General features: G+C 47.3%; 1 protein-coding gene and 1 long non-coding RNA gene across 3 annotated transcripts in view; one reads left to right on the top strand and one right to left on the bottom strand.

Annotated features, from left to right (window-relative positions):
- The window catches only part of LOC137439960 (uncharacterized), a 128,878-nt gene extending 111,383 nt beyond the window's left edge, over window positions 1-17,495 (bottom strand). For both annotated transcript variants that reach the window (XM_068136258.2, XM_068136259.2), the window contains exons 1-6: window positions 17,262-17,495; window positions 15,693-15,869; window positions 10,306-10,395; window positions 8,950-9,073; window positions 7,794-7,981; window positions 1,594-1,707 (exon numbers count right to left, since the gene is read on the bottom strand). In XM_068136258.2, the coding sequence (XP_067992359.2) occupies window positions 1,594-1,707; window positions 7,794-7,981; window positions 8,950-9,073; window positions 10,306-10,395; window positions 15,693-15,869; window positions 17,262-17,328 (760 nt within the window). In that variant the 5' untranslated portion in view covers window positions 17,329-17,495. The remainder of the gene's footprint in view (window positions 1-1,593; window positions 1,708-7,793; window positions 7,982-8,949; window positions 9,074-10,305; window positions 10,396-15,692; window positions 15,870-17,261) is intronic.
- The window catches only part of LOC144888855 (uncharacterized), a 32,616-nt gene continuing 15,280 nt past the window's right edge, over window positions 927-18,262 (top strand). Inside the window, exon 1 of the long non-coding RNA XR_013621423.1 lies at window positions 927-1,019. This is a non-coding gene — a long non-coding RNA (uncharacterized LOC144888855). The remainder of the gene's footprint in view (window positions 1,020-18,262) is intronic.

Below are 18,262 nucleotides of genomic sequence, written 5' to 3'. Positions count from 1 at the left end.
GGAGACTGATGGGGGAGAGGTGTGGTTTGTCAAAGAGGGCCAAGTGGTAAGAGGTGGAAAGAGGAGGAGGTGGAAAGCAAGAGGGCTGTCAGATGCTTGTGATTGGCAGGTGGTGGCAGACCTAAAGCCACAATTGGTATTCCCAGAGGAGATCTGTGTGACAAGGTTGCGGCCTGACATTGTCATTTGGTCAAGTGCAACAAGACAGGTCATCTTTGGGGAGTTGTCGGTACCTTGGGAAGAGAACATGGAGGAGGTGCACGAGAGGAAGAGAGGAAAGTACAGTGAGCTGGAGGCAGAGTGCCGGGAGAAGGGTTGGCGAGTTTCGTGTCAGCCATTTGAGGTGGGGTGTAGAGGGTATATTGGCAATTCCTTTTCTGCATTTCTTGCTAGGCTTGGAGTGTGTGGGACAGAAAGGAGGATGTGTGACAAGGTGGCCCAGGTTGCCTTGAAATGCTCATTTTGGATATGGAGGAAGTTTATGGAGACACGTCGAACGGTGTAGGTTGGTTGTGTTTTTTTTTGTTTGTTTGTTTTTTTGTTACGATTATTATTTCTTATTTTGTGTATATGAGTGAGTGGGTGAGGGTGTGTGTTTTTGCATGAATTAATTTTTGCATGAGTGTGTGTTTTTGTGTGTGGAGTGGTGTATGATGTAAGGGTAGGTGGTTGGTTGGTAGGTTGGTGTTGTGTGTGTATGTGTGTGTATGGGTGTGTATGTGTGTGTATGAATGATCTGGTGTGTTTTGTTGGTGAGTGGTGAAGGGTATAAAGGTGGGTGTTTGAGTGTTCCACCATGTTTGTTTGGTGCTGTGGATTATGGATGTGGAGGTGTTGTTGTTGTTCGCACTGGCTGGGGGTGGGGGTATGTACGCATCCAGGTGCAGTTGCTGCATGTGGATGTGTATGTGCCCCTGCTGGCCCACATTAGCTGACCGTATCGAGGTTGAAGGGCCGAAACGGGATGATGCTGAGGACCTCGACTGAGGACCTGGTCAGTGCGGCACACTTGTGACCAGGTGTGTTTTGAACTTATATATATATATATATATATATATATATATATACGTATGTACACATATATATATATATATATATACACACACACACAGACACACACAGAGATACACACACACACACACACACACACACACACACACACACACACACACACACACACACACACACACACACACACACACACACACACACACACACACACACACACACACACACATATTATGTAGAGCACTGTATCCTTTTTCAACATGTCATCTATGTTACCTCTGTGTGAATTCTGGCTTGTGATGATGATCATTTGTGAAGATGTATGTGTTAGATCCAACACCTTGTTAACAAGAACCTTACAGGTCAAGATTGTGATGGTCATGAGTCATGACAGACCAAATTTGAAAAAGAAAATCGGCGAATTGGGACATGGTACTTTTACAGGTACATGAAAAATAAATGGAAAGGAAATTTATTTGAGCCCCAGAAAGAGTTTGATTTGTTTCCTCATAAATAGTTGTGGCAATGATGACATTATATGTGGTATAATATCCTTAGCTCCAGAAAGGATATATGTTCATCTACCTGAAAAGATTGCAGGTTTTAACGACAATCTGCGTGGTTCTCCAACAGTCATGGCCTTTCGTGACCCCAATGGTACAGCCCTTGGAGAAGGTGCGGGTCTGTTGCTCTTCTTGTCTGTCCCAAGGAGGGGAAATAATAAATGAAATTAGAAATTTCAATGGGGTACCAATGGTCCCCTAATAAAAGGATTCGGGAGAAACATGTGGACAATGATGATTCCGCACCTGAACTTGAAGTCACACAATTTCTGACCTTGAATGTCATGGGGATGCCATATTGGCATTTCCTAGCAAACAGAACTGGTGAGGTAGTTTGGTATTTTCGAGTCCTAGCAAAAGGACGAGGACAAAAAGACAAAAGAAACCTAGCAAACAATAATCTGGTATTTTCGCTGGGGTTACCGGCACACAATCACCGACTCTTTTTGAAAGGTACCATGAAATGTTTAAGACATGAAGATAGGACATCCGGTTAACATCCCTCTGAAGAAGGATCGGATTATGCAATGCCCTACCTGCGAAGCACCAAGGTGAAAGTTTAGAGTCAGGTCATATCAATGACATTGTTTAAGTCCTAAATTTTGCAATGTCACTTTGTCCTCTTTTTTTAAATGTGATTATTTCAACATCGTCTTTAAGGCCATTTACATGATTGCATCTGAAGACAATGCATAACAACAACAACAACAACAACAACAACAACATGCATTTTAAGGCCATTTTCCCTGCTAGAGCGGGGGTTAGCCTTGCGGTCCCCAAGACAATCTTCTCCATTTTGCCCTTCTTCTTCTCCACCCATTTCTGAAGACAATGCATAAACATTTCCCTATTATCTTGCTGGAGAGAATGTACATTTTTAGGCTTTCCCGATATATAAAAGGTTCATTTTGACAATGTTTGGCCAAAATATGGGAGGTTGGGGGCATCATGTCCTGGGAACGAAAGCGGGGACATGGATTTGCAATCTTTTGAAATAGTCCTTTGTAAATATGCCAACTTTATACTTCCCTTGAAAACAATTTGAGTGGTTTCTCATGCAAGCAGAAAATGTTCAAGATGATTCAGAAAGCGGGAAGTTTCAATAAAGCAACCCCACAAACCTCACTTGTCCCTAGTTTGTAGAAACCAGGGAATGTGTCATGTCTGACTTTCATCGAGCTAAAAACAGATGTTCATGGTTCTGATAGTAATCCTGTAATCCTGAAATATTGTTGTAACTATTTTTGCGTCGTAACATCAACCGTCAGGTAGAGTGACACACACATCACCTTCATTGGTTGCAATGTTTGGTGGAAGCGAAATCAAAGATGTACGTTTAGTCTTACTTGTTGCAACATTTAGGCAGCTGAGGAAATCGTTAACCATCTTTCCTGTGGAGCTTTACTCAAAATCCGTTCTATTTCATCAGGATTTACATTTCTCCATGTATGACTTGCGGACTTCCTCTCCTGTCGCAGTCAACGTGTGGCTCTCATGAGAATTCTCTCATTACCCCTTCCTGTTCAGGCTGGAGCTCCCCAAGGCAGTGTTCTGGGCCCTGTGCTTTTTCTGGTCTTCATCAATGATCTCTCTGGCTCTCTTGAAAATCCTCTCTATCTCTTTGCTGACGACTCCATTCTCTGTCGCTCCATTCCACATCCCTCAGATCGGCAGTCAGCAGCCTCCTCACTCTCTGCAGACCTGGACAAAATCACAGACTGGTCAAACAAGTGGAACATGTCTTTCAATCCTGATAAATCTCACACTCTTACGATGTCTCTCCGAAAAGACCGACTGGAAAACCCTCCCATCTACTTTCTCAAATGTCATCTCCAAGAAGTTCTGTCATTCAAGCTTTTGGGTCTCGCTATCTGCCATGATCTTTTGTAGGAAAACCACATTTCCAAGCTGGTCTCCAAAGCCAGTCGCCGACTGGGCATCCGCCGTCGTGCGAAGTCCTTCCTTGGCACACCTGAGCTCCTCATCACATACAAGGCTTTCATCCGCAGCTCAATGGAATACTGTGCTCCCCTCTGGGCCGGTGCTCCTGCCTCACACCTGGCTCGGCTTCACGCTGTTGAAACCAAAGCTTTCAGAATTATTGGAATCTCCCGCGATGAAGCTAACTCCGAGGGCCTTTCACTCACTCACCGCAGGCAGCTTGGTGGTCTTTCTGTCTTCTACCGACTCCTCTCCGGCCTTGCCCCCCCCAGCTCTCTCTGTGCTCTGTCCCCCAAATATTCCTACAGGTCGCACAAGATCTGCCAGCAACCCTCTGTTGGTTAAACCGCCAAAATCAAGACTCTCTGCTCACCTTCACTCCTTCATTCCTCTTTTCTCCCGCCTCTGGAACAAACTCCCTCACTGTCTTCAATCCCACTCCTCCCTCCAGGTCTTCAAAACAGCTGGTCACCACCATGTCTTATCTTCCCCCATCCAAAACCTTGATATTTTCTACCCCCGTTAATCCACCCCAAATCCACCTTCTTCACATTCCCCGTTTTTTCCTGAAATCCCCTGTAGTGTCCATCTTGTTTATCCTGTGTACCCCTGCCTCAGCCCTCTCCCTTCCACAGATCTCCCAATGTCTCTGTTCTCTACTGTTGTTGTGCTTCCCTATCTCTCCCGCTCCCTTTATTATATGTTATATGTGTTAGCTCTTACACGAGCCTCGACTTAGCATACAAAAATAAATAGTTAGACAGTTTTCTAAAGAAAAAAAAGCAAGGAAAGGAACGGCTCTGAACACGCATCGCTCTTCATCATCAGAATTGCAAGGACCGCAGATCAGAAACGAAACCATTTTGAAGTTTTGACCAAAGTTTTTGACAAAGACAAGCAACAACTAATGCCCTACAATCAAACCTCAAGTTGGCTGTGATCTTTCCTGGGATCGTTTATTTACAAAGAAACAGAAACCTCAGGAACGTGAACCAAACATCCTCTTAAACATATCTCGTTGATGCAATTCACGTCACTGAAGGTTCCCCCGACAACAGTATTTTTTGATGGTTTGGCACATTGTTTAGATTTGCACGTGACTAAGTTTGGGAGTGAAGACCACTCGGTCTGAAATAAACATCCTTCACTTTTCAAAAGACTGTTTACAAGTTTTACTGTGAATCACAACTATAAACAGTGCTTGGTTGGGAGACAGGCCAAGTGACAATTAATCAATGTGGGAACCATTCAGTTTCATAAACAACCTCAAAATTCTGTCGGCGAACCGATATTGTCGTTTTGATTCTCCTGTATCGCATAATAATAACTACAACGGCACAGGATGAGAGCGCATACCTCCACCTGGCTGAACAGTGAACCGTTTACGTTTTGTATCCACTGACAGGCCAGATCTGCATCGGGAACTGAACCAAAATCGAATCGGATTGTTCTTATCACCATGTTACACATACAACTATCCAACTCATCCACCCAGTTTTATCCATACCTTTTTGAGGTATCGTGCTACGTATCGTTTTTCGCCCTATCTCTCAATGGTGGTGGTTTGGTACGCAGCCAGTAGCTGTTTGGCTGCATCATTTCCTGGGGCCTGGCTGTGGCCCTGATGCAATGCCTCCCATTACCAGTCAGCTGGTACTCATTTTGTCGACCTCGGAAGGATGACAGGCTGAGGCAACCCACCTCGTGTTAACTCAACAGCACAACGGAGGGCTCAAACCCTCAAGGGCGATCTCAACCCCACTAACTTAACGATTAAGCCAACACCAGGCTGATTGATCAATGGTGAAGAATCTCTTATATAATTATAGTACCCAGATTCGGATCTTCAGCAGAATCGAATCATTTCGTCCTTGTCACATGCAGGGTGTTTCAAAAAGAATGATACAACTTTAAACGTTTATTTACAAAGAAACAGAAACCTCAGGAACGTGAACCAAACATTTCTTCAAAGCTTATGACATGGTATTTTCTATCCCTGATTGATATTGCAGTTCGTCACTGCTAGAGGTAGTGAGAGCCCAAGGTCTGAAATTGGCATCTATGCAAAACCCTTGAAATTGACGTTCTTGATGTGTGCCCCTCCGCGGTTCAGACAGGCATTGATCCTGACTCCAAAGTTCTGTCCAACTGTCCTGTAGGTCTCATGTGGCACTGCCTGGCGGTAGTCTGACACCACCTGCTTCAGATCATCCAGTGTGGCAGGGCGGTTGATGTAAACAGAGCGGTACCCAGGCAAACGAGGCGGTTTCTGAAGAGCTGCTGCCAGCTGTATTCGGGGGTGTAGGCCTACCATCTGCACAAACCAAGTCATGCTGAGCTGGTTTGGGGTGACCTTTTGGGCTAGATCATTATGGAACTTCTGGAGCACGGCCCTGTAGCGCTCACCGTTGATCGTCACCGTCCTGCTGTTGTCATTGTCAAACCAGTAAGGCCCTAGCATTCCCCATCTGGCATTTAAGGTGCAGAAGCATGTGACTTTAGGCCCTTTCAGGTACCTCTCAGTGATCTCAGGTGGTTCTGCCATCCAGAAAATGCTGTCGTGGTTCTTTATTTAGTCTTGTACCACAGAGCCACCACTTTTGTCTTCTGCTCTGCTGTCAATGGCATAGTGGAGCTACGGAGCTACAAATCCCAGGGAACAAATACCACGATAATACAACCAAACCCTAAAAAGGAAAACGGTATAGGTCAAAAAATAAAGAAATGGCAGGAAGTAAAAGTTGTATTGTAGCGGTTACCGCTGGGTATACACAATCGCCTTGCACCGACCGAGAACGCGGCCAGGGAGCGATCACCAGGCCGGGCTCATCCAGGCCGCCCAGACAGGCCCAGACGCGCCTCTCCCCGGCATGCCCGGACTCGCCGTTCCCAGGCTCGCCCGAGCTGCCCGGGCACGCCCGGTCTCGTCTTTCCCGGGCATGCCCAGGACGCCCGGGCATGTCCAGACTCACCTTTCCAGGGCTCGCCCAGGACGCCCGGGCATGCCCGCTCTCGCCTTTCCAGGGCTCGCCCAGGACGCCCGGGCATGTCCAGACTCACCTTTCCAGGGCTCGCCCAGGATGCCCGGGTATGCCCGCTCTCGCCTTTCCAGGGCTCGCCCAGGACGCCCGGGCACGTCCAGACTCGCCTTTCCAGGGCTCGCCCAGGACGCCCGGGCATGTCCAGACTCGCCTTTCCAGGGCTCGCCTAGGACGCCCAGGCATGCCCGCTCTCGCCTTTCCAGGGCTCGCCCAGGACGCCCGGGCATGTCCAGACTCGCCTTTCCAGGGCTCGCCCAGGACGCCCGGGCATGCCCGCTCTCGCCTTTCCAGGGCTCGCCCAGGACGCCCGGGCACGTCCAGACTCGCCTTTCCAGGGCTCGCCTAGGACGCCCGGGCATGCCCGCTCTCGCCTTTCCAGGGCTCGCCCAGGATGCCCGGGCACGTCCAGACTCGCCTTTCCAGGGCTCGCCCAGGACGGCCGGGCATGTCCAGACTCGCCTTTCCAGGGCTCGCCCAGGACGCCCGGGCATGTCCAGACTCGCCTTTCCAGGGCTCGCCCAGGACGCCCGGGCACACCCGCTCTCGCCTTTCCCGGGCAAACGCTCCGGCATGATGTGTATATATATATATTGCTGCCCGATAAACGGGCTTTTCAGAGTACCCGAGTTTGATGCGTGCAATAAAGCAACTCGGACGAATTTCCGTCTTTGGTCGCGTCAATCCTTTCGACTCGCGTTGGAGCACAGCTCTTTCAGTATCAATCTTTTTGAAACATCCTGGTACTCAACCTGTCCATCAAATTTCATCCAAATCCGATCATAACTACCTGAGATATCCTGCTCACAAACACAAAGACAAACAGACAGACAGAGGTGAAAAGACAACCTCCGTCCACCTTTGGTTGTTGAGGTAATAATAACAACAATAATATTATGAGAACTTTACCACAGGATGAGAAGGCCATTAGGCCCATCAAGCTTACACAATGATTGTTTGTCCATGCTCTAACCTTTCTCAATCTTGAGCATCAAGCAAGGAAGGAGCACCTACCACTTTTAAAGTCTTCGGTATGACTCAGCCAGAGTACGAAGCAATGGACTCCAAGACTCAGAGCAGACCGACACTCTAACCATTACACCCCTGAGCCTGGTTAACACATTGCACAAGATTGGTGAAATGCTTTTTGAAGAATCATGGTCATGGGTCATATAGGAGAGTAACAAATAAAGTGGTAGTTTGGGGGTTTGTTCATTTTGCAAGTGGTTTACAATGGACTCACCAGGAGTGATGTTCTGGTATACTGGTCGGCACCAACTCCCATCACGTTGACCATTCGACACTCGAACAGAGAACTCGTAGTTCCCATTCGGGGTGAGGTTTTCGAGGCGCACACGTGGGCGAGCTGATGTTCGATACGACCATGACTCGGAATCTACTTGTCGCTCTCGATAACGCACCGTGTAGTATCTGACCCAAAGAGAAAACACATTTTTCACTTCTTGCGAAAAGAAATAAACAAAGCGGATTACCAAAACTGTTAATGTGTGGCTCACTGAGACTAACCCGGATTTGTTGATAAATGTCGGTCAAACTGCTCAATTTACCCAATCAAATGCCCCCTGGTTCGCAATGTGTTTTGGACGACAGGGTACCTTGGATATTTTGTAGGCTCATGAAAGAGCTTGTACATAAATCATACATGGAACAGACATCAGTGTACTTTTGCATCAATTCCAAGGACATTAGTGGGTGGTGGTTCGTGTGCAGCTGGTTGCGTAATTGTTATGTGGGCGCGTCTGCTGCTGATGCAATGCCTCTCTATAACCAGTTGTCTGGTACTCATTTGGTCGACCTCGGAAGGATGACCGGCCGAGTCAACCCCACCTGGCCCGCTGCCACCACCAGATATGAACCTGGGATCTCAGTATCATGAACGATGTGCTCTGTTGGCAACGCCAAAAAGGCCGACGTATTGAGTCGCATAGAATCTCCGCACCTCCCTCCCCAGACCCCTCACACCCTTCATGTATACCTGTCCTCACATCCGCTACAATATTGGACAATTTTGCAGAAGCTCTGGGTGATAAATGGTTTCAAATCCCTAATCCTCACGTAGCTCATCCACCAAGGGACAATGTGATATTTGGCTGTATTGACGTCAAAGTTAGATCAATAAACGCAGCAGCTGCCGACTTTCAGTAGTCAATATATGACGTGTGATGTCACTTGCAGAGAGCCAAGATAATGCAATTGCTTGGGTTTTACTCAATTAAACAACGGTAACAAATATCCCAACAAATCATTTGCCTTTAAAGTGGGACTGTGAATGTTACGCTATCGTATCGTGGAACATCCATAACCTTTAGTACACACAGTATATGTGAGGCAGAGTTTTCTGCTAGACCCCCAGCATCCCCTGCATGTCATTTCAGCACCTTCTGAGTCCTCCAAACTGCTTTCTGTTCAGCTGATAGATGGGGTCCGCCCATGTAACGAGTATCGAGTCAGGCGAGAGTACTCGGATGTGCACATTGCTTGGAGGTGCCACCATTTCAGCCACTACACAAAGACAAGGGAAGGAATAAGCCAAAATACAAAGCCTAACTGATACACTTGGTGATTATAGTACTGTATACTGCAAGCGTAACCCTTGGGTGAAGCTGAATACCTTAAGTCTTGGGATTGCATTGACAGCAGCCACTGATATTTTAGAGTTAGAAAAGAAGGACAAAAGCCATTGTTGGTTTGGTATACAAGATGACACTGACAAATCTAACCAGGTCCACCCACCTGCTCCTCACCCTCGGCCATGTTAATGCACCTTTCCCGAGTTGTGCCATTTGTCCCAACAGCAGCCTATTCAATCGGAATGAGCTGGGGGTAAGAAGATATTTAGTTCTTCTTCGTTCATATGCAGCACAAAGCTGCGGGGTAACATCATTGGTCGAGGTCACGGCAGTGCCGCTGATGCAATGCCCACTGCTGGTTAGGGGAGGGATTTGGAATTTGGCCGCGGTGCCAGCAACAGCTCGCCTACTCTCCGCGGAGGAAACCGTAGATTCTTTAACGTCCACCACAAAATGCTGGCAGACTGGATGCCAGTTTAACAATCATCAGTGGCACGACACATCCTGATGATTCACCCTGCATGTGAAATGCTGGGATGACAGTTGGGTCAGGATTCAAACCCAGGCGAGACAACCTAGAGGGGAGTGTGCATACCTCTAGGGCCTAGGCCATCCTGTCAGCCCAAATATTTACTTATAAGGCCCAATAAAGCCCCATTCTCACACCCATAGAAAGTCACATTGCTGCATCGAAGATGCACATTATGGTTTCAAATTATTGGGACTTTGGGAATTCTGCATCGTTCTGTACCTGGGGATGGATTGTAAAAAGGTAATCCTCCTCAGGTGAAATTTCTCCAAATCATAGCACTTCCTCATTGCTCTGCAAAGACTGTGCCTTGCTCTGCAAATTTGTCCCCTCTCCGCTGTAGGTGAAGTTACATAGATGGTTGTGTGACACCACAACACATCACTGACATGTGACTTATTATCTTGGTTGCTCTCTTCTCTCTAAATAAAATTGCTCTCTTCTTTTAAGTGATGTGAAGATGCTTTTAAGGAAGGACCATAATTTTTCATCGTGAGTGAGAATGGGGCATAATTCAGGCAAAGGCTCAGGCCACATCCTGCCTTTCCTCGCAAAACAATTTTATTGGGGTCCCTCATGGTTCACAACACATCACGGCCTTTAAAATGCTTTTCTCAACTGGATGGCCAGCTGACCGGTGAAAGCAGCTCTCTGGTGTTGTGGGAATTGAGCTTTGGATGGCCGGACTCTGGGTCGTATCGCCAGCACATGAAGTAACCGTGAGGCTAAGGAAGGGAAAGGACGAGAGGGGTGAAAAGGGATTGGATGAACAATGGTATAAGGGTGAAGAAAGAGAGAAGGTATAAGGATAAAACATTAGGGAAAGGAAGGGACCATGGTGGGGGAGGGAATGGGGGGACCGAAGGGAGAATGAATGGAGGATAATGCAGCACAGGGATGGGGAAGGAGGAATGGTGAGGGTGGAAAATAGCAAAAGAGAAAGTTGAGAGAGACAGCTGCAGATAAACACTGCCAGGACAGACTGCCTGGCAGTACTGAAGCTCCAGAGAATTGCTCAAAATGCTTTTATGCATTGGAAAAAGAAAAGAAAAGGAAACACTTTCGTCCTCTTTCATTCAAACAACTGTTTACAAATCACATGCAAATCCATCACAGAGCAAAACATGATTCCAACATCATTTGCAAAAAAAAAGGAAAAAAAAGTTGCTGTTAGTAAGATCCACATTTAAAAATACAACTACGAACTACCCATTATAGCTGCCAGGCAGGCAAGCCTTAGGCCTCACATATCGAGGCAATCAGTCTTCATCTGGGACTCTGCAGGCCTGGTGAAGGATGCCTGCACACTCGTATAACTCCCCAGAAGGCAAGCCTCAGATCCGGCATTTCGAGACTAGCAGTCTTCATCTGGGACTCTGCTGGCCTGGTGAAGGATGCCTGCACACTAGTATAATTCCCCAGAAGTCAAGTCTCAGATCCGGCATTTCGAGACTAGCAGTCTTCATCTGGGACTCTGCTGGCCTGGTGAAGGATGCCTGCACACTCGTATAACTCCCCAGAAGGCAAGCCTCAGATCCGGCATTTCGAGACTAGCAGTCTTCATCTGGGACTCTGCTGGCCTGGTGAAGGATGCCTGCACACTAGTATAATTCCCCAGAAGTCAAGTCTCAGATCCGGCATTTCGACACTAGCTGTCTTCATCTGGGACTCTGCAGGCCTGGTGAAGGATGCCTGCACACTAGTATAATTCCCCAGAAGTCAAGTCTCAGATCCGGCATTTCGACACTAGCTGTCTTCATCTGGGACTCTGCAGGCCTGGTGAAGGATGCCTGCACACTCGTATAACTCCCCAGAAGGCAAGCCTCAGATCCGGCATTTCGAGACTAGCATTCTTCATCTGGGACTCTGCTGGCCTGGTGAAGGATGCCTGCACACTAGTATAACTCCGCAGAAGTCAAGTCTCAGATCCAGCATTTCGACACTAGCTGTCTTCATCTGGGACTCTGCTGGCCTGGTGAAGGATGCCTGCACACTAGTATAATTCCCCAGAAGTCAAGTCTCAGATCCAGCATTTCGACACTAGCTGTCTTCATCTGGGACTCTGCTGGCCTGGTGAAGGATGCCTGCACACTAGTATAACTCCGCAGAAGTCAAGTCTCAGATCCGGCATTTCGACACTAGCTGTCTTCATCTGGGACTCTGCTGGCCTGGTGAAGGATGCCTGCACACTCGTATAACTCCCCAGAAGTCAAGTCTCAGATCCGGCATTTCGACACTAGCTGTCTTCATCTGGGACTCTGCTGGCCTGGTGAAGGATGCCTGCACACTAGTATAACTCCGCAGAAGTCAAGTCTCAGATCCAGCATTTCGACACTAGCTGTCTTCATCTGGGACTCTGCTGGCCTGGTGAAGGATGCCTGCACACTAGTATAATTCCCCAGAAGTCAAGTCTCAGATCCAGCATTTCGACACTAGCTGTCTTCATCTGGGACTCTGCTGGCCTGGTGAAGGATGCCTGCACACTAGTATAACTCCGCAGAAGTCAAGTCTCAGATCCAGCATTTCGACACTAGCTGTCTTCATCTGGGACTCTGCTGGCCTGGTGAAGGATGCCTGCACACTAGTATAACTCCGCAGAAGTCAAGTCTCAGATCCAGCATTTCGACACTAGCTGTCTTCATCTGGGACTCTGCTGGCCTGGTGAAGGATGCCTGCACACTAGTATAATTCCCCAGAAGTCAAGTCTCAGATCCGGCATTTCGACACTAGCTGTCTTCATCTGGGACTCTGCTGGCCTGGTGAAGGATGCCTGCACACTCGTATAACTCCCCAGAAGTCAAGTCTCAGATCCGGCATTTCGACACTAGCTGTCTTCATCTGGGACTCTGCTGGCCTGGTGAAGGATGCCTGCACACTAGTATAACTCCGCAGAAGTCAAGTCTCAGATCCAGCATTTCGACACTAGCTGTCTTCATCTGGGACTCTGCTGGCCTGGTGAAGGATGCCTGCACACTAGTATAACTCCGCAGAAGTCAAGTCTCAGATCCGGCATTTCGACACTAGCTGTCTTCATCTGGGACTCTGCTGGCCTGGTGAAGGATGCCTGCACACTAGTATAATTCCCCAGAAGTCAAGTCTCAGATCCAGCATTTCGACACTAGCTGTCTTCATCTGGGACTCTGCTGGCCTGGTGAAGGATGCCTGCACACTAGTATAATGCCCCAGAAGTCAAGTCTCAGATCCAGCATTTCGACACTAGCTGTCTTCATCTGGGACTCTGCTGGCCTGGTGAAGGATGCCTGCACACTAGTATAACTCCGCAGAAGTCAAGTCTCAGATCCGGCATTTCGAGACTAGCAGTCTTCATCTGGGACTCTGCAGGCCTCGTGCCTGGACAGACCAGGATCAAGATCACTTGGTGGTCGTGCCGTCAGAAATGAGCCTCTCTTATTGTGCAGATAGAATAGTTGGTGGTGCCCCCACTTGTGGTGCCCCCACTTGTGGTGCCCCCACTTGTGGTGCCCCCACTTGTGGTGCCTCCACTTGTGGTGCCCCCACTTGTGGTGCCCTCACTTGTGATTAAACGTGAAGTTGTCTCAAAACGGGTTTAGCATCCGACCGTCATTAAGGGCTTCAACATATGTTTGATAGCGCCTTACAACATAAATAATTAAATTATTCCCCTCTTGATGGGCTTGTTTTAGCACTTCCTATAGTAACATTCATCGGATATGTATAGCAGCATCTGGCAACAAGAAGGATATTTCGTATAAATGTTAACCCGGATCTCCAGGCATCTCAAAAGTACCACACTATTTACTTGGGATGGATAACTGACAATTACTGATAATTGATAATTATAACTGACAACTGATAACTGATAATTGACAGACAAATATTAATAAATTTCCGTTGGTGGTTACCTATTGTTCCGTTGCTGATTGTTTCGTCATTTACGCATTGGGAGAGATTTCTGACCCAGCAGCTGAAGATGCTTCCTCAATGTACAAATGGTAGATTACAGTAAGCAATGCGAAGGGTCATCCGCTTGTCAAGCGATCGAAACATTTCCAAGCCTGAGTCTAAAACTCCTGTGTTATATCTCCTTGCAAGACTTACCTGTAATCCACATGCGAGTTTGATGAAGCCAAAATTATCTCGACTTGGTCTCTTGTAAAGTCAAATTTTGTTTGAACGTCCAGGCAGCACATGGCATGTGGCACTCACCACAGTCTTAATCTGTACGTGCACATTGCCAGTAGCCTTATCTCTTCGTACAGGACACATTTTACATGCCTTGTTATGTTTCCAACTTTCCAGCAACTTTTAAAGCTTCATTGGGGCCACGGAGGTCGGAGGGGGATGTTTGATCTTGTAATTCATGATTGGTGACCTGTTTGCGCAGGAATAGCAAGGCCAGGTAAGGGGCCGTATTACTCAGACGACTTTAATGGCTTCAATCAATGGCACCTTTATGTGGGGTCGGTCAGGGGAAGATTTGCCCAAGTCTTTCACAAACAGGCCAGCCTAGGCTACACCGAACAACCCTAACCCAAACAACCCGAACCCTAACCCTAACAACACTAACCCAAACAACCCTAACCCTAACCCTAACAACACTAACCCTAACAACACTAACCCTAACCCAAACAACCCTAACCCAAACAATCCTAACCCTAACAACACTAACCCTAACCCAAACAACCCGAACCCTAACCCTAACAACACTAACCCTAACCCAAACAACCCTAACCCAAACAATCCTAACCCTAACAACACTAACCCTAACCCAAACAACCCTAACCCAAACAACCCTAACCCAAGCAACCCTAACCCTAACCCTAATAACCCTAACCCTAACAACCCTAACTCTAACAACCCTAACCCTAACAACACTAACCCTAACCCAAACAACCCTAACCCAAACAACCCTAACCCTAACCCTAACAACCCAAACCCTAACCCTAACAACACTAACCCTAACAACTCTAACCCTAACAACCCTAACCCAAACAACCCTAACCCTAACCCTAACAACCCTAACCCTAACAACCCTAACCCTAACAACCCTAACCCTAACAACCCTAACCCTAACAACCCGAACCTTAACAACCCTAACCCTAACAACCCTAACCCTAACAACCCTAACCCTAACAACCCTAACCCTAACAACCCTAACCCTAACAACCCTAACCCTAACAACCCTAACCCTAACAACCCTAACCCTAACAATCCTAACCCTAACAACCCTAACCCTAACAACCCTAACCCTAACAACCCTAACCCTAACAACCCTAACCCTAACAACCCTAACCCTAACAACCCGAACCTTCACAACCCTAACCCTAACAACCCTAACCCTAACAATCCTAACCCTAACAACCCTAACCCTAACAACTCAGGTTAAAGCAGAAATGTGGATTTGTTTAGGGTGCCGACGATAGCTCGCGCATCACTGTGGGGGTCTTTAACGTCCCCCAACTAATTCCAGCAGGCAAGGTGAGCCGAGGCAACTACTGATGCAGTGCCCTCTGTACGTTAGAGCAGGAATTTGGAATTTGTTCAGGATGCCGGCGATAGTTCACCTATTCTTCACGTGGGACAACTTCTAATACTACAACTTTTCTGCATGCCCAGGTAAGGGGTGTACCGATGTAGGGACCGCACTGGAAGTTTATCATTTTGCATTTAATTCCCTTGGGATGGGGGAACGAGAGGTTAGGGCAGGAATTTTGGAATTTCTTGGCCATTGTGCCAGCGAAAGCTTGCCTACTCCTCGTGAAGGACACTGTGGGATCTTTAATGTCCACCAACTAGTGCTGGCCGACGGGTCTTTTAAACTTGGAACGCGCAACACAACATCCATCCGAGGGACGGCACATGCAATGATGAATCACCTGCCTATGAAATACAGGAATGGCAGTTTATAGTTGGGTCAGTCATTGGAACCCAGGCTAGATAGACTACTGGTACGTACCTCTAGGCCTCCTGCCAGCCATTATTACATCATAATATCGTGGGAAGACGCATAAAGAGTGAGCAGGAGCAATACCCGCCTTACCTGGTCCTGCTCGATGTGTGCTTCCACGCAACTGAATAACTGGTTGGGAATCGTACACCTGTCGAACTCGGCCAAAGGAGGGATGTAAATTCTGGTTGTGACGCTGTCGACTCAACTGCAGCACCGTGAGCCCGTCATCTGCCGAGCTTATCCGTAGCCGGACAGGTGCATCAACGTCTGGGAAAAGCACATTCGCAAAGAGCACCTTTACGTAAAGTTGAAGCTCTACATTAAATTAATCACAAAACTTTTGTATCATTCGGGAGAGCCCAGTTTACTTGTCAAGGTGCACGTCCAGCACCTTGAGCCGCTCACGGCATGTGGAGCTCGGTTGCACATTTACAAAACATTTCGTTTACAGACAGCGTAGTTTCAACTCCTTACACCTGTACTAGGCCAGTAATCGACAAAAAAGGGGACATGGCAGCCAAACCATGCAGGGCACCCCTACTCCCTCCAAAAAGAATCTTTCAAAAGCTCTGAAAACGAATCTAAAAACTTATTAATGCCATCAAATATTGGCGAGGCGAGACTATATGGGCATTATAGGGTTCAGGTCACTATATGGGCATTATAGGGTTCAGGTCACTATATGGGCATTATAGGGTTCAGGTCACTATATGGGCATTATATGGTTCAGGTCACTATATGGGCATTATAGGGTTCAGGTCACCATATGGGCATTATAGGATTCAGGTCACTATATGGGCATTATAGGGTTCAGGTCACTATATGGGCATTATAGGATTCAGGTCACTATATGGGCATTATAGGATTCAGCTCACTATATGGGCATTATAGGGTTCAGGTCACTATATGGGCTTTGTAGGGTTCAGGTCACTATATGGGCTTTATAGGGTTCAGGTCACTATATGGGCATTATAGGGTTCAGGTCACTATATGGGCATTATAGGGTTCAGGTCACTATATGGGCATTATAGGGTTCAGGTCACTATATGGGCATTATAGGGTTCAGGTCACTCTATGGGCATTATATGGTTCAGGTCACTATATGGGCATTATAGGGTTCAGGTCACTATTTGGGCATTATAGGATTCAGCTCACTATATGGGCATTATAGGGTTCAGCTCACTATATGGGCATTATAGGGTTCAGGTCATTATATGAGCATTATAGGGTTCAGGTCACTACATGGGCATTATAGGGTTCAGGTTACTATATGGGCATTATCGGGTTCAGGTCACTATATGGGCATTATCGGGTTCAGGTCACTATATGGGAATTATAGGGGTCAGCTCACTATATGGGCATTATAGGGTTTAGCTCACCATATGGGCATTATAGGGTTTTGTGCAAGGATATACAGATTCATTAAGACTAGAATATAAGACCCGTCGGAGGCGTGCACGCCGAGACCGAGCTCCATACATATCTATATATATATATATATTCATTCAAATGAAAACCCTTGGGATTGTTTGTTGAGAAGCGTGTGCGAGCTCAGCTGTGGACTGAAAAGAACCAATTAGAAATACCTTTTATTCAATACATGTTTTTTTTCGATCAAGCATCGATTTGCAAACTCAAAAGACTGGTTTAGACTCATACCTTGCCCTGCGAGAAGACCCCCAGTCATCGCCAAGACCATTAATAGATACGGTAGACACGAGTCCATTCCGTCTCCCCTTTCCCTGCGAGCTCAAAATGAAAATTCACCTCCCGGGTCCCAGGGCGATCGAATCGCAGTCTTTAATACTTCGGACACCTTTGCGATGTTTACCGCGTTTCCCAACAAGACCGACGTGGACCTCCCAGGACACGGGTCTCGACTTTGGGTCCGAGTGTCTCCGCTGCCGAAGTTATAGATCGCGTGGTCGGGAGGAGCCCAGAAAGCGAGGCCGTGAATTGGAACCAAAGTAAGGACGAGTAAGGGGGGCTTACGGATGGATGGGTGTGTCTATTAGTAGGGATCCCGAGGTCGGAATCCTAAACAAGAACATCGGTGGGATGACTAGGATTTGTTGCTGCACCAAATGAACGGCGTTAATCATAAATTGAGGGTCAACCAAACGGCCATAAAATGATGAACAAATATTGAACACGAAACTTCCAATGATCGTGGATTTATGAGACTGAACATCTTTATGGGATTGTTATTTTTCCCACCCATGTATTGTTGGAAGTTCATATGGGATGCCGCGTTCGAATGCGGACACGAAAAATGAAGTTTGTGTTTCCTTGGATTTGCGAGCTCTGGTTCGGAGCCATTCCATAGGAGAATTGTGTGAAATGTTTGGCGGGAAACGTGGGTAGCGCACGTGTGGCCTTGCCCTCGGCCCCAAGAGTGGTAAAGCTCGCCACCTATCGACTACACCTCACCCTGCACCATTCGTGAGAAATAACAAGGAATAACAAGGAAATGAGATGCAGGAGGAGGTCATTCGTCCCATCGTGCCTGCACCACACCAACACTGGACCAAAAACCGTATATCCGTCAAAACGACGTCATTTCATTGGGGGAGCCAGGGAGGAGTGGCGATGAGACAATGTGGCACACTCTGGGATATCCCAAGGGTGCTGAAATAATAAAAACGGGGAAGTATAGGTAT

This window comes from Myxine glutinosa, chromosome 14, assembly GCF_964187855.1.
Source record: "Myxine glutinosa chromosome 14, kmMyxGlut1.1, whole genome shotgun sequence".
In the NCBI taxonomy this organism is placed as follows: Eukaryota; Metazoa; Chordata; class Myxini; order Myxiniformes; family Myxinidae; genus Myxine; species Myxine glutinosa.
This window is presented reverse-complemented; position numbering and strand designations above follow the sequence as displayed.